The sequence below is a fragment of the Passer montanus genome, unplaced genomic scaffold, assembly GCF_014805655.1.
Source record: "Passer montanus isolate IOZ18808 unplaced genomic scaffold, ASM1480565v1 scaffold8, whole genome shotgun sequence".
Taxonomy (NCBI): domain Eukaryota; kingdom Metazoa; phylum Chordata; class Aves; order Passeriformes; family Passeridae; genus Passer; species Passer montanus.
In genome coordinates this window covers 10,088,662-10,103,072 of record NW_024373256.1, presented here as the reverse complement: position 1 = coordinate 10,103,072, position 14,411 = coordinate 10,088,662, and the positions used below count along the sequence as shown (strand labels likewise).

The following is a 14,411-nucleotide window of genomic DNA, read 5'->3' as shown; positions in this document are numbered from 1 at the left end:
CATGACCTGCATCTGAGGCATAAACAGTTTGGATTACTTCAGTCAAGGTGTTCAATAATGTGCAGTGTTGTCAGTGGTTATCTACTAAAAGTTCAGTCCTGATAAAGCCAGGGCTAGTGCAGAGATAAAAGCCAGTTTTGAAATAGTGAAGCTGATGGATTGATCTGATAAATGCTTCAGTCAAACCCTTCCAAGGTGGTTCTTCTCCAGAGGTTCACATCCATGAGAAATCACAAAGGTGTCTCAGTTGGCCTGAGGGCTGTTTAGTGTGGAGCTGGCACACTGCCCTGCAGGGACACTGCTGTCCCTCCCTCCAGGTACAGCTGGAATGGGCTTCCCCACATCCCCTGTCACTGGTGTTGTGTTTGCTGATAGGAGCTGCCATCTCTCTGGTAGGCAGGAGGGTGATGTGTGGGCTCCATTTTTAATTCCTCAGGTAAGACATTACCATGCAGTAAATAAGGTATACTTAAGAACAGTCTGGCTGGATGGTTTTATTGGTTCATTAAAAGGTTTGCACAGTTCAGTTGAAGAACCCCTGTCACAGCCTGTGACACTGCTGTCTGTGTTTGTGGGCAGGGATTTGGTGAACAGGTGTGAAAGGTTTGCACAGTTCAGTTGAAGAACCCCTGCCACAGCCTGTGACACTGCTGTGTTTGTGGGCAGGAATTTGGTGAACAGGTGTGGCAGAGCATTTGCCTTTGCATTAACAGCAGAGTCAGGCAGGGAGCAAAGGCACAGCTGCCAGTGCAGAAACATGGAGACAAGGCTTTATTCATGACAGCTGTGAATCAGTGCTAAACTCCAATTGTGAACGTGACCTGCAACACTTCATTTAAGTGTGGATTTGTTTGTTGTTGTTGTTTTGTGGGGGGTTTTTTTGTTTGGTTTGGTTTGTTGTTGTTGTTGTTGTTTTTTGTCACCCCTGAGGGTGGCTGTTAGCCGTGCTCAGTGTGTGTTGTTGTTTTGTGGGGGGTTTTTTTGTTTGGTTTGGTTTGTTGTTGTTGTTTTTGGTCACCTCTGAGGGTGGCTGTTAGCCCTGCTCAGTGTAAGTGGTGTCTCATACATGCCCTGTGTGCAGGCAGCTGCCCTGGGTCAGTGGGATGTCCAGCCCAGCCCAGGGGGGCAGTGCCATGTCCAGCCCAGCCCAGGGGGTCAGCAGGATTTCCACCTGGCCTGTGGCTCTAGGGCTGGAGCAGGGCTGGGTCTGGCTCCTGCTGAGCTTCAGGGCTTGAGGTGTGTCCAGGGCCTGTACAAGTTCCTGACTCTCTAAAGAGTATCTGGACAGGAACTGTGTACACGGAGAAGCTAGGAACAGCTCAAGAGATACCAAACAACTGGACTGAGTGAAATGGCTGCAGTTAAAAATGTTTATTGGTAGTTAAATAGCTTCTTTATTACAAGTGATAAGTTACATGCAGCTTTTAGAGGAGACCTAGTGTCTGCATCCAGTTCAGTGTTGCTGTCTGCAGTTAGCATTTAGTTAAACTCCTGTATTTCTTTATTGCTGACTGAGCTCTTCTCAGTCTTTTCCTCTACTTGCTGATATTTTTCTTTGTTTCTGAAACTGTCACTGCAGGATTTTTTTCAGAGGTGCTTGGTATGCTTAGTTGGGGAGTGAAGTGACATTCAGTGACTGGGGAGAAAATTACGTGGGTTTTTTATTCAGTAACTGGTATAAATACTCTGTAACTTCCAGAAATATTTCATACCATTTTGGCTTTTTACAAGGGTGCAGGTATAAAATTATTACAGAAGAAGACTTCACTTCTAGCATCTGATGTGTGTGGGAATCCTAAAAATTGCAGGATTCTTTCCTGACTAATGTAGGAAACGTGTTTTAATTTGTATCAAGCTGGAGAATAAGTGATCAGAAAGCAAGTGCACTGCAAGAGCATACAGGAGATAAGAGGCAGCTGCTTGCTTTTTCTGAGCCAGTCAAACCCAGCCAGTGCCAACTCTCTATAGAGGTCAGTGCAACTTTGTTGCTACAAATAATCAATAAAAATGTACTCCAACGTAAAAATAAGGCAGTCAAATGTTTATTAGCATGATGTCATAGTACAAAACACCTTTATTTCAATGTTTGCATATTATGCAAACATTGCATTTGCAGCATTTACCTTTTACCAAGGAATTGCTGCACCGTGTGGAGAAAGGTGATGCAATTTTTTAATGAAGTGACCTATAATACAGAAAGGGATTCAACATCTGAGACACTCACACAGCAGTAGCTGTAACACCCTAACGTTACTTCATGGGTAGGGTCCATACTGGGCACCTTTTCCCAGCACATCAACTGGCTGCTGACAAGGGCTTTCTGAAGACACAAAGGGAAAATGTGAAACTGGTGCACAGAAACCAAGAAGGCTGTTCCTCATTTAACAGTGTGTACATTAATAAGGGAAAAGTTAACCAGCATAAAAATGAGAAAATTATTAACTGCTTTCCATTATTTACCCATCTTATTTCTCTCTTAGCCTTCTTGTGTGTTGGAACATTTCCCTGGAAACTGTCTCCAGAACCACTGAATGCTGGAGTTTCATTTCTGGAGAAAAAAGAAGTCAGCATCTCTGCTGACTGAGCTGATGATGCTGCTTTCACAAAGTAGCCCACTTGTACCAATCTGAGCTGGAAGAGAGCTTTTCTCAGCTTTTCAGTGTATTTGTGCTATGGTTCAAGGTTTGTGGAGAGGCACACTTTTGGAACCGAAAGGGAGAATTTTTTTAGAGTAACTGATACTTTCCTGTCTGATTTCTTTTGGTTGATATAATTTCTTGTCAATACACTGAAATAATTCCTCTTGCCCTCAGAGGTTCTGGGTGGAAAGCTTTCCTTTTATACTATATATACTTCACTATATTACCAGTTAACACTAATACATTCACACTTCTACTGTTCTCTCCCTGTTCTTGCCTCTAGCTTGTCTGCCTAAAATAACTGTTCTGTTTTGGGTGCTGAAAGGGTTCTTCCATCTTCAGGGCTGGTATCTGCCATTCAGAACTGGCTCGAGCTGAAAGGAAGAAGAGATGAACTCCAGGTAAGTGATAAGTAAGTACAAGTCACATGTAATGCAACCTCTCATTACAGTGAAATACAAAAAAATCTCTGAAGGGAAAATAGCATCAGATATATTTATGACATCAAAACACTGTGGGGAAAGTACTGCAGCATTTTAGATACAGTTTTATCTTAGATCACTAAACTGAAATAAAGATGTAAGGTTCTCTCATGTTTGATAAATTCACATTTAGGAAGAAAAGGGCAGCATTATTTCTAACGTTTATGAGGTCTGGGTAGTTCAGCTATTCAGTGGAAGATCCTTGACAAGAATGAATTTCTAAGAAATAGTGCAGAGGTAGTTTCTGCTGACAGCCACTTTCTGTTTTGCTGTCATGACTGTTGCTGGTTATCAGTTACTGTGTGTGAGTAACCCAACCATTACAGACTCTTTCACTGTGTCAAACCTAATTCTCCCTTAGTTTGGTCTGTTCAACTTCCTTCTCTTTAGAGTCTTTACATATTTAGAGACTTAACTCATGTCTTTCCTCAACCCTTCCATTTTTTCCCCAGGATTGTTCTCAACTGGTTCACAGTTTAAGTAAAACATGGTGTCCAAAACTGGATATATGAAATAAGTTAAATAGAGAAGGTCTTTCTTGTCTTCAATGCGTTGATTCATGTGTACATCCCCAATGTATTTTGCTTCTTTATTAGCATGTTCTAGTTAACTGAGCTTGTGGTCCACCTTCATTCCAATCCTTTTCCTCAGAAATGGGATAGTGTAAGCTAGCAGCACTAGCTGACTGCAATCATTCAGCTACCAAACTATTCTAAAACTTTATTTTCAACTGAATATTCTGTCGACTCAGATTTAACAAAATTTGTCTCTCTATTTCATATTTATATGTTGAAGAGTTTTTGTAACTGCTGGAGCTAAAGTCTCTCACTGCCTACAAGATGCTGCCCAGAAATGTCCTGATCATCCACTGCTCAGGAGCTGAGTGAACTAAACTGCTCAGGCAGATACTGACAGGCAACATTGTTTCAGTGTGTGGGAGTGGGATGTGATGCACTTACAGACACCAAGTGAGTGTTCTTTTTCTAGGTTTTTATTTTATGGCCAACAAACCCATTTACAAATACTACTCTCTTCCTTAATGGATAAGAAATCAGGTAATTGTAAATTTTTCAAGGCATACCACAAATGGGTTTATAGTCACCAAATCAGTCCTTTGAGATAGCAGTGAGTTTACAAATGCAAATAAATAATGTTTCAATACATATATTAAAAACCCCACCCTCTTTTTATTACTAAGCCTTAGCAAAACATGGAGCTTTTCTGCATGATTCTGCTATTTATTTGGTGTAAATGTTTCCATTGCAGTCTTGTAAAAATACAGTGAGTTACTGCTTGGGCAAGAGTATCAATTATGGAACTCCAGTTAGCAGCACAGGTGGCTCCAGTCACTTTTGGAGTACACAAATTGGCACAATAACTACAGAAGTGGGAAAGGACTGTAATTATAAAGATTTCAAGCAAGTGCTACTGCTCTATTCAGGCTTTTCATCTTCCTTGGCTGTATTCCAGGAATCCACTTAACAATGCAACCTGGATGACAGCTGCATTAAAACACAAGTATTGATAATTTGGATATTCTAGGTTGAAAAGATAGATAAATTTCATAATTAGATGTTGAAAAGTACAAAAATAAGTCCCTGAGTATTTTGTGTCTGTGTATGTATTGTTGTTAATATGAATCCAAATACATTATTCAGACCAAAAAAGATGGAACCAGACATGGTATCCAAGAGGAGGAACTCCTGGGGACATTACACAGTATTCTGCAGGAATCCTTCTGCCTCTGTTACACAGCACATTAGGACAAAATAAGAGAGGCAGTGGAGAGTGTGCAGTGGATGGGCTCTGGTGTGCTTGTGAGTGAACAGCAGGAAGGGGAGGTAGCCAAGAGGCAAGAGGAGCATTTCTGGGAATAGGATCAGTTTTGCTCATGGCCACAGTCAGATTCATTTGTTTTATTTTCTCATGTGCTCTTGCATCACAGACATGTAAGTACTGGAGCAATGCACTCAGAATATGCAGGGTGGTAAAAGAAATGAAACTTACCACTGTGGAGGGATTTCAACAGGGACAAAATTCCGGTTGCACAAATGAACAAAAGCTGCTGCTAAGCTGCAGGCAGCCCCCAAGGCCGGGGAGTCACAGGTGTCCTGTGTACACATGGTGTAGAATGGCTCAGGATCCACCTGGGCACAAAGGGAGAGGTTAGGGGGGACCTGCAGGAAAACCCAGAGGTTTGGGTTGTGTCCCCTCCCCCCTGCCTGGTTAGAACCATTTATAAACCTTTATTTCCTTCCTAACAGTGAGGAGGTTATTTCTGTTTCCAAATTCTAGACCTGTATCCTAAAGAGCAGTGCAGTCATGCCACTATTCTGTGGATGTCAAAAACCTCCATTTATATTTATGGTGATAAAAACCCCTTTTTATTCTGTCTGGATTGCTGTTTCGATTACTTCTTAAGTCTTCTGCAACTAATCTCTATTCTTGCAATGGTTATGTGACCTCACTGGAAGTATGACACATAATTAAGACAGTGCTTCTGGCTGAAGTCCTACTTACAACTTTGAAGCAGTTCCTGAGAAGTGAATGTGGTTCTTCAAAGAACGCTTTACAGATGTTTTGCTTAGCTGTAATTGGACATGGCTTCTCTTTCTTCTGTACCAGACTGCACTTATTCACCTGGGAAAACAGAATTACTGAAGGTGGTGTATTTTGGGGTTTTTTTGCATACATCAAGGTCGGATGAGTTTTTCAGATTTCCAGTGTGAGCTGTTTTGAAGGATGATATGGGCAGCTCAGTACCCTGCTCTAATGTTGATTGTTCGTTAATATTGAGAGGCACCTCACAGATTAGATATTGTTTCCTTTTGCCATTGATTATGTTATTCACTGAAGGATTTTGGTGCGTAGTTGCTGACATAGCAGGTAGTTGGCTAGTTCTCTCTTATATAGATCTGACAGGTCAGAGTTGTGCTTTTACTACATCTTTCTCATGGAGAAAAAAAAGCTCCATACCCTTGCTGGATTATTCATAGGTAAAGGTAGCTTTAAAAAGAAAGAACAACAAAACCACACCACCAAGAAGTTCTTTAAGCAAGTGTAAATTGTAGTTATTTTACTTACTAAGGAAAATGAACTGGCAGTTTGCTCTGTGCTAACCCTCATCCTGCAGGAGTCAGACACTCAGTCCCTTCCTGTTGTGCAGCCTTGGCCTTGTGATGGTGGAGCTCTGCTGACGTCCTTTGCAAGGTCAGTGCATGACAAAGGCTGTGATAAAGCTCCTGGGAACAAGCTGCAGTCAGAGTTCACAGTCCAGTTTGAGCCCTTCCAATCAATAGTGCAAGTGCAGCCATTCTGCCCCTAAAGAAGGACACTCAGGACTGCCCTGCTTCTGCATGACCCTAAGTTTCTTATGTATTGCTTTTAATTGATTCTTTTGTTCAATTTCTCTGGGGAGTTTTGCATTTTTATAAGTATATTAGAAGTTAATATTTGTAGCAATAAAGAAAACTGTGCCTATGGTCAGTCACATTGGGATCCTGCCCCATTATTAACATAAACACAGGCTGCAAGCTCATTAACTGTATCTGCAACAGCAAGAAGTACAAGATACTTCAAGCAATCTCTCTTTTACAGTAAAGTACTGACATGAAAATGAGATTTCTGTTCCCAGAACTCAGACATCCTCTGTGAGACAGGATAAGTGGAAGAGTCACAAAATCTTTGTGGGAATAAGATGCTGGTTTCTTTTCTTTTTGGTAATAGATTCTTAAAACTAGATTTGGAAGGGATTTAGAGGATCCTGTCAAGAGGATCCTCCTTAACATGCTTGAGAGCATGTTAAGGAATTTGGAAGGGATTTAGAGGATCCTGTCAATGTCGCTTGAGAGAATGTTAAGGCTACTTTTCTTTGTAGGTTGTATTCACAAATGGTTCTGTACAACTGCATGTTTGTGTATTTAGATTATTTGCAGCTGATGACAGAGTACATTAATTAAGCAGAGCTATAATGTTACTGGTATAAAATTGTTACAACATTTATTCATGGTAGTTATAGGAGTCTTTTTGTGCAAGTCAGTAACTGACAGCAGCAGCTAACCTTCCAAAAAGGTCTGAGTACTTAGTGGTGTGGGGATAGAGAACAAATTTACTTTCAAATACTTACTATATAGATTTGTTTCTAAAGTTTTGTGTATTGATGAGATGTAAAGCATGAAGAAGAAAGAAAATTAAGAGGCTCAACATACCTGGCTAGAACTAACAGTTCTAAAGAAAGCCTCAGACTGTGGCCTGAGTGATGAACACACAGATTTAGCCCAGACCTAGTAGCACCTGTCCCTGCATTCCAGGAAGAGGTGCTCTAAGGAGGAAAACATCAAAGATACTTAGCTCCAATATCAGTTTATTCTAAAATCAACAACAGCCACCTCTGTGTTTTACCTTACCACCTAGGCCAAAAATATTCCCTATTTGTAGAGAATTCTTGAGCAGTTTTTAGCAAACATGTGCAACCCTTTCCCTGGTCAGACACAGCAAAACAATGCAGTGTGCTGCAGTTCTCACTATCGAGCTTCAGTTCATCTAAGCCAACCCAGCGTGTCAGACAGTGCCCTCTGTCAGCAGCCCTGCACACAGGAGCCCCTCGGCTCATTACCTGCCAGCTCTGTGTGAACTCTTTCACGCTGTCAGTGAAGGAACCATTAGGCACCATCCATTCGTTCCCAGCTTCATTATCATTGGTACCCAAAAGCCCAGCTGAAACACCTGGGAGGAAATGGAAATGGAGTAAAATAGGGATTGTCAGGAGTAGGTGCAGGAATATTACAGCAGCTGTCTCTGGGCTCTGATGATTCTGTGCAGCAGAGCTCAGCTCTGCTGTGGAAGAGGGGAAGCTGCCCAGCCTGCATGGCATCTCATGTCTCAGCTGCTCATGGGCTTCTGAGCAAATCATAGCCTCAGATCCATTCTCTGCTCATCTCTGCTGTGGAAGAGGGGAAGCTGCCCAGCCTGCATTGCCATCTCGTGTCTCAGCTGCTCTTGGGCTTCTGAGCACATCACGGCCTCAGATCCATTCTCTGCTCATCTTTGGAGGGTGACTTTTACAATGGTGTGGGGTACATGGATGGTACATGAATGCATTCCAAGTATACAAAAAAACTCCATGAGGTTTTGGGCCTCCCTCTGTAGTTGTCTTGCAGGTCTGACAAGCTAAGCCTGCTCTAGAGCAGATTCTCAACCAGATTTTGAGGCTGGGCTGACTGCAGTACCTCTGCCTCTGATTTCTGTCTGCTTTATAGCATTGAATCAACAGTAACCCTAACTTGCTCTTCCCCCTGGAATGGTGCATTCCATGCACTATTTGGCAATTACTAGGAATGCCTAGGACCATTTCCAGGGTGTCTACAAATTAAGAGGGGGAAAAAAAAGTGAAAGCACAGATGCTGGTACTACCAGTAATACAGATAATTCAGAGAGATAGCAAAAATGACTAACAGCTGACAACAGCTGTATGACTGATACTCACCATGGTGCCACCCAGCCAGCGTGACAGTACAGAGATCATACTGAAAGTCACAAGAGACAGAAACTCCTTTCTGATCAGATACTTCTATTTTGTTGGTGCCTTGCCTTGAATTCATGGTACTGTTTTCAAGGGATTGATCCAGCACTTGGCAGTTCTCTTCCGTAAAGGAGAAGTTATACATCTTAGAGATCTGTTTTAAAATGAAAATGCAGTTTCAAACCTGTCATAGTGAAAGTTCAGTCACAGGCAAACACAATGGATTTGCAGGAGCAATGAGGCCAACTTAGCCCAGAATTAAGGGAATAAGAACAGGGTTGTGTTAAACTTCTGAAAGAGCAAAAAACACAAAGTCTCTCTCTCTCAGTGCCATTCCCTTAGACCATGTCTGAGGAAAGTTGAAAAGTTTGTGTCATATACAGAGGGCAAAGAGGCAGCCCTTGAGTTAAATTGTTACTTTAAAGCCATTGCCTGAGAGTGCTTCTGAGCTATGTTTTCAGCATTAATATTTTTAAAATGTTTTTTGTCAGTTGAAGAAAATTTTTGCCAAAAATAAAAAATGTTTGATTTGATCTTCCTACCTTCAGTCGTGGGTAGATAGTGATCACAGTCTGATTCATCTCCACATACAGTGATCTTGAGTTCCTAGTTTCCTCGTTTAGTATTACAGTGAAAGCACTGTGAACAAAATCCTTGGCAAGAAGTACACTGCACTTTGATGCCAAATCATACATTCTTCCATCAAAAGTCACAAGATGTTTGGTCCCCACTAACATGGCATGATCTGGAGAATGGTATTTCAGAAGAAACATCAGTGAGTTTTCCACAGAGCAGTAAATACTGCATGTACTGCAACACACACCACTTCTTGCTGTCATACTCTTGAAATAACTTCTCAACTTATTATTACAGTGGCATTACTACACTTACATTTTAATTAGTTACAATGTAGTTGCTCTACAATAAAACTTTTCTCAGAAATAAAACAATTTAATGATTTATTTTTTGTTATAGATTTACCTGAGTGCCATAAAACTTTGTTAAACTTGCACTGGGATTCTGTGGGAACTCTTTCACTACTTGACAAATCATATTTATAAACACACAAATTATACATTCTTATGCAGAAAACACAAGAATATTAATTCTCAAAAGTTGTCTCCAAAAATGACCTTCCAAATCAGTGCATCAAACAGCTGCAATCCAGGAAACCCTGCTGATAGATGACTCAGATTATTGGGTCACTAGCAGCTACTTTCACAGCCCTCTGTTGGGTCTCTCTGTACTGGGAGGAAACCATTAAAAAGGGTTTTCTGGAAAGCCATTCTCTTTAAGAGACAGTTGGGACTGTTAGTGCATTCCTTTAGCATTTAGCAATACTTTTACAGGCAGTGCTGTTGATGAAGTTTTGGTAGGGCTGAGCTTGCTCATCCTAGAGGCAGCAAAGTCACCAGTTTCCAAGGCTCTGTGCCAGGACAGAGAGCCAGCAGGTGAGACTGGCAGTGAGTATCAACTCACAAACACAAGAGCACATGGATAAGGCAGATAAATACCACCTGCTGTTTCTAGTCTCAAGAGTAGGAAGTGTAAAGAGTTACATAATTTGCATTAATATTAATTAGAGCAGTGTTACTGCTTGCCAGCTTTGCTCAGAGTGTTGATCTTGTACATACCATCACTGTCTTAACAAGAAAGACTATATGCAAGTTGCTAAGAAAATTATTCAATAGTGACCATCTCTATGTGAACTCCTATTCCAGATACAATTTTTAAAATACAGTACTAGGTGGAAATAGACTCAGGTACCAACCAAAGCAGCACTTTGAAAGGGCTTACATTCAAAGGGGCTCTCCATCATCCTCCGTTTGATTCTGTAGTACTCTGCAAGTATGTTGAGATTGTAGAGGTCTTGCAGAGGCCTCATTAGTTTTTCTCCAATGAGGTAAGTGGTGACATTTGCCAGCTGCAGGGACAGGTCTGCTGTAGGTAGCACTGGCAGCTTTCCTGCCACTGAACAGTTCCTGTAGAATACAAAGAGAACACCCCTTATCTGCTGAACTGATGAAATGCTGGTGTTTTATTAATAGAAATGTTGAAGTGAAATATTCTTAAGAACTGCAGTCTGGTTAGAACAGCAAAACACAACCCTACTCTGGCCAACAGCTGCACTTCCCCAGGTCACCTCAGGCCACTTATCAGTTCCAGATGCCCTGTTTGCTGCCCAGTAGCTCCTTTCAAGCACAGTGGGCCTGGCAGCCAACAGAAATAAACATTAGGATATGATGTGACCAAAGCAAAGAGTGGTTGGGTGGCTGTCCAGAACCCTCAGCTGCATACTGACAGGAAGAGTCTATGCACATATCCTTTTAAAACACTGCCCAGAGCAAAACCTTTCATTTTGCAGAAACACCAGTTACCTGGGTGAAAAACTGTACAGGTTCAGCAAGGGCTTCCTGATCTTGCTCACAGCTCTGGAAAACGTGGCCTCTGCCCACCTGAGCACCTGCTGGGTAGCCTGTTGGAGAGTCACAGATTATAAAAGCAATTTCAGTATGACTTCAGGACAGGGTCAGTACTTGCAAATGAATTTTAGATCAAGAAATGCAAAATACCACTTCACTGTCTCTTGTATTTGTCTCCTGTCTGACAGCATATTGTCATGTAGAGGTCAATAATATCCAGAGGACAGACTCTAGTCAACAACATCAATGGACAGAAATATATTCCTCCTAAATAACAAAGTGTAGCAATGCTTCACTAAGTTAATGTGCCTCAGTAGCTTAGAAAGGACTGGTATCTTTAATAATATAAGTTAGCTCATGATATAGCTTTTATGCTTTTCATTTCAACTAGAAGAACCCAGATTTACTTGTACACTGTTTACTGGAATCACAATTTCTCCTCTCTATGCAAGAAAAGTAAAAGCTACATGAATGACAGATTACTGCTGCTGTGATTTCAACCAGAACTAGTAAAACAACCTCTCCTGTAGCTGGAAAAGTACTCCTTCAAAGCAGGACAAATATTGCAAGAACAGTAAATCAGCTGTGCACAATATGGAAAGACATTATATGGAATATAATTATTATGGAAATTATTATTATATTGAAAGACAACTGCACTATTTCCATAAACAAAAATAGTTAACTATTTTTGTGTATCCATAGTTCAAAGCTGAAACTTATATTTGTAGGCCTTGAATTAGAAATGGAGAACAGAGTTCTACCAACCATATCCAAGCCTGCTTTTGCAATCTTTAATGCCATCTGAATTGGTTTCATTAGCCACACATCTTTTACAATCTTGGGTAAGAAAGCCAGGATTTTCTTCATGTGCTCTTCTGTCTTCTCTTTCCAGACTTCATCCAGTGGCTTCAAGGTTACATCGTAGTAGGCATCTTTCAAAGTTGCTAATGGCTCTGAAGCAAACACATTAATGAGACAAAACTTAGCTGGTTTGGTACAAAGTGGTTGTTTGCTTGTTTGTTTCCACCCAACTTCCAGAATAAGTGAAGGGGGAGCACAGGAAAGCAGAAGCAGCTGTGTTTCCATGGCAGTCAGGCACATTGCACAGCTGTGAACTGAAAGAGCCATTTAGCTCTGACCCTGACCCTTATAAATACACTGCTGCTGTCCAAAAGCAGTGTGAGGGATGCTCTGCAATGCATCCTCGTCAGAGCTGTACTGCACAGACTGCTCTTGCTGAGCAACAGGACAGTTTGGTCACAACTGATTTCGAGCATGGTACGTCAACCAAATTCAGCTTTTGAGAGGGAATAGTCTAGAGCTATGTGGCCCCAAGTGAGGTTTTACCCTTGTGAGAACCTTCAGTTCTCCCAGCTAATTCCAGCTGACCACATTTCTCAAAGGTTTCAGTATGGGCCACAGTCCAGCTGAACAGTGAATTAGTGGCTACTGGATAGGCTTGGAAAAAAAAACAGATCAAGTGAAATCCAATTAGTACAAGCATTAAAACTCAAGGAGGGATATGAACAGCCCTTTGGGAGGAAAGGCTTGCCAGGGAACTGTTAGCAGAAATACTTCAGCTTAGGAATTAAGAACTCCCTTCTCATCCAATTGAACCCGGCCTCCTGTGACCCAGAAAGAGCCTCACCACTGATTTCATTAGAAAGGTGCTCACACAGAGCTTTCTCGGAGCTTATTGCATCAAGGCTCCCACTCTGTACACTAAGAGCCAAGGTCAGCACTTATTGCTAGATCAAAATACAAACCTTTGTGCTGTTCAGTATGTTTTATAGTTTACAGTGAAGTTTGGTTTGCCCTGCACTGACATTGTCCCTCTTCTTGCTTTGCACCGTTTTGCTTACTTTGTAATTCATTCTGCATTTGCTGGACAACATCTTGAATTTTCTCCAGGTAAAGTGGGATCCTGGTTCTCAGAATGTGCCCAATTCCACTTTGCTTCCACACCTGGGTGACAGCTGTAGCCCCACTGTGCAGGAATTCTGCTGCCCTTTGCAAGGCCATTGAAGGCCAGCCAGCTGCTTCAGACAGGAAACCAACATGCTGCATCTACAGTGGGTCCAAAAAAGAAGCTATTTAAAAACACAGTGATCTCAAGCAAAGCTTTGACTTCATTGCCAGGCAATTCTGACTCGCAGTGTTGGTGCAGAGATACACTCTGTCCACCATTAAACATGCTTTTTGTCTCTGTACACAGGTCAGCACGGGAGTAATCACTGAAACCTTTGAGCAAAACAAAACAGCTGCAGACAATATAATGATGTTTAACTTACACTGCATGAACACTTCATGGTGTTTTCACAGATCATGTACAGTTACTTACTGATCTCCTGAATCTCCACAGGTATCCATCAAACTTCTTTATCTTCTCAGTCAGTGTGGCTTTCAAAAGGCTCCCAATTTCATTAAGCTTGTTCTGTGAGAAGATTGTTAAAACCCCAAATTCATTACTTAAAATTGCTTTGATCCAAATCATTCAAAGTTTGTACTAGTTTAAAGGCCAGCAAACATTCACAGTGGCCTCACGTTTCTTAGGGGAAACTACTTCTGCATTATTCAATGTAGACAAGGGAACACAAAAGACAAACAGTAAAAGGCAAAAAGCTTTCCCCAAACAGAGAGTATGTGAAACCCTACTAAAAGTGAAAGTACATTCTGGATTCTAATAATTGGTTTTATAACCAACAGGCTAAGCAGTTACTGCTGCTCTCACTTTATTTACTCACCCTCCTCAGAGGATCCACCCTTTAGAAGAGGGTCCTGTATTTTCTTTCTCTAGGCATGGCTGAATTTCTTAGTTCTCACCGCAGTAACTTCTCACATCAACGTGAAAATAATTACAACATTGCACAGTTTTGCCTGGTTACTCACCAAACTCGCCTGCATGGAAGGTGCTCCATCAAAATAACAAATAATATTCTGGGAAAATCACACTGCAGTTAACAGGCACTCAAGGGTCTCACCTCAGCCTTAAGAACTGGATCCCCACATCCATGGGCCAGAAAACTCAAGCTTCCATTAGCAGCTGCTAGAGTTACTTGTCCCACGTTTTCCTGCCTTTCACCATTGATGCTGAGATAGGTGTTAATGGCAGCCATCCGCTTCCCATCAGAACAAGCACTGACTTCCATTCCTTCTTCCAAATCCCCTTAAAGAATGAAAAAAGAGCCTTCATTTCCAGGAACAACATTGACAGACATTGTTTCAAAGCCAGCTTTTAATTACTTAGGTGATTAATCAGAGCTTGAGTGTGTTAGGTGGGGAGGAAAAAACTAAAACAAAACAGAAGAGATAAACAAGAGACAATTAGATCAGTGTCAGGATT

General features: G+C 41.4%; 1 protein-coding gene across 1 annotated transcript in view; it reads right to left on the bottom strand.

The window, feature by feature from the left end:
* Positions 1-2,883: 2,883 nt before the first annotated feature.
* The window catches only part of LOC120513072, a 73,584-nt gene continuing 62,056 nt past the window's right edge, over positions 2,884-14,411 (bottom strand). The window contains exons 61-72 of the mRNA XM_039732052.1: positions 14,050-14,234; positions 13,410-13,502; positions 12,931-13,135; positions 11,834-12,021; positions 11,021-11,118; positions 10,440-10,624; positions 9,185-9,387; positions 8,607-8,796; positions 7,737-7,846; positions 5,642-5,761; positions 5,129-5,268; positions 2,884-3,013 (exon numbers count right to left, since the gene is read on the bottom strand). Coding sequence (XP_039587986.1) covers positions 2,998-3,013; positions 5,129-5,268; positions 5,642-5,761; positions 7,737-7,846; positions 8,607-8,796; positions 9,185-9,387; positions 10,440-10,624; positions 11,021-11,118; positions 11,834-12,021; positions 12,931-13,135; positions 13,410-13,502; positions 14,050-14,234 — 1,733 coding nt within the window. The 3' untranslated portion in view covers positions 2,884-2,997. The remainder of the gene's footprint in view (positions 3,014-5,128; positions 5,269-5,641; positions 5,762-7,736; positions 7,847-8,606; positions 8,797-9,184; positions 9,388-10,439; positions 10,625-11,020; positions 11,119-11,833; positions 12,022-12,930; positions 13,136-13,409; positions 13,503-14,049; positions 14,235-14,411) is intronic.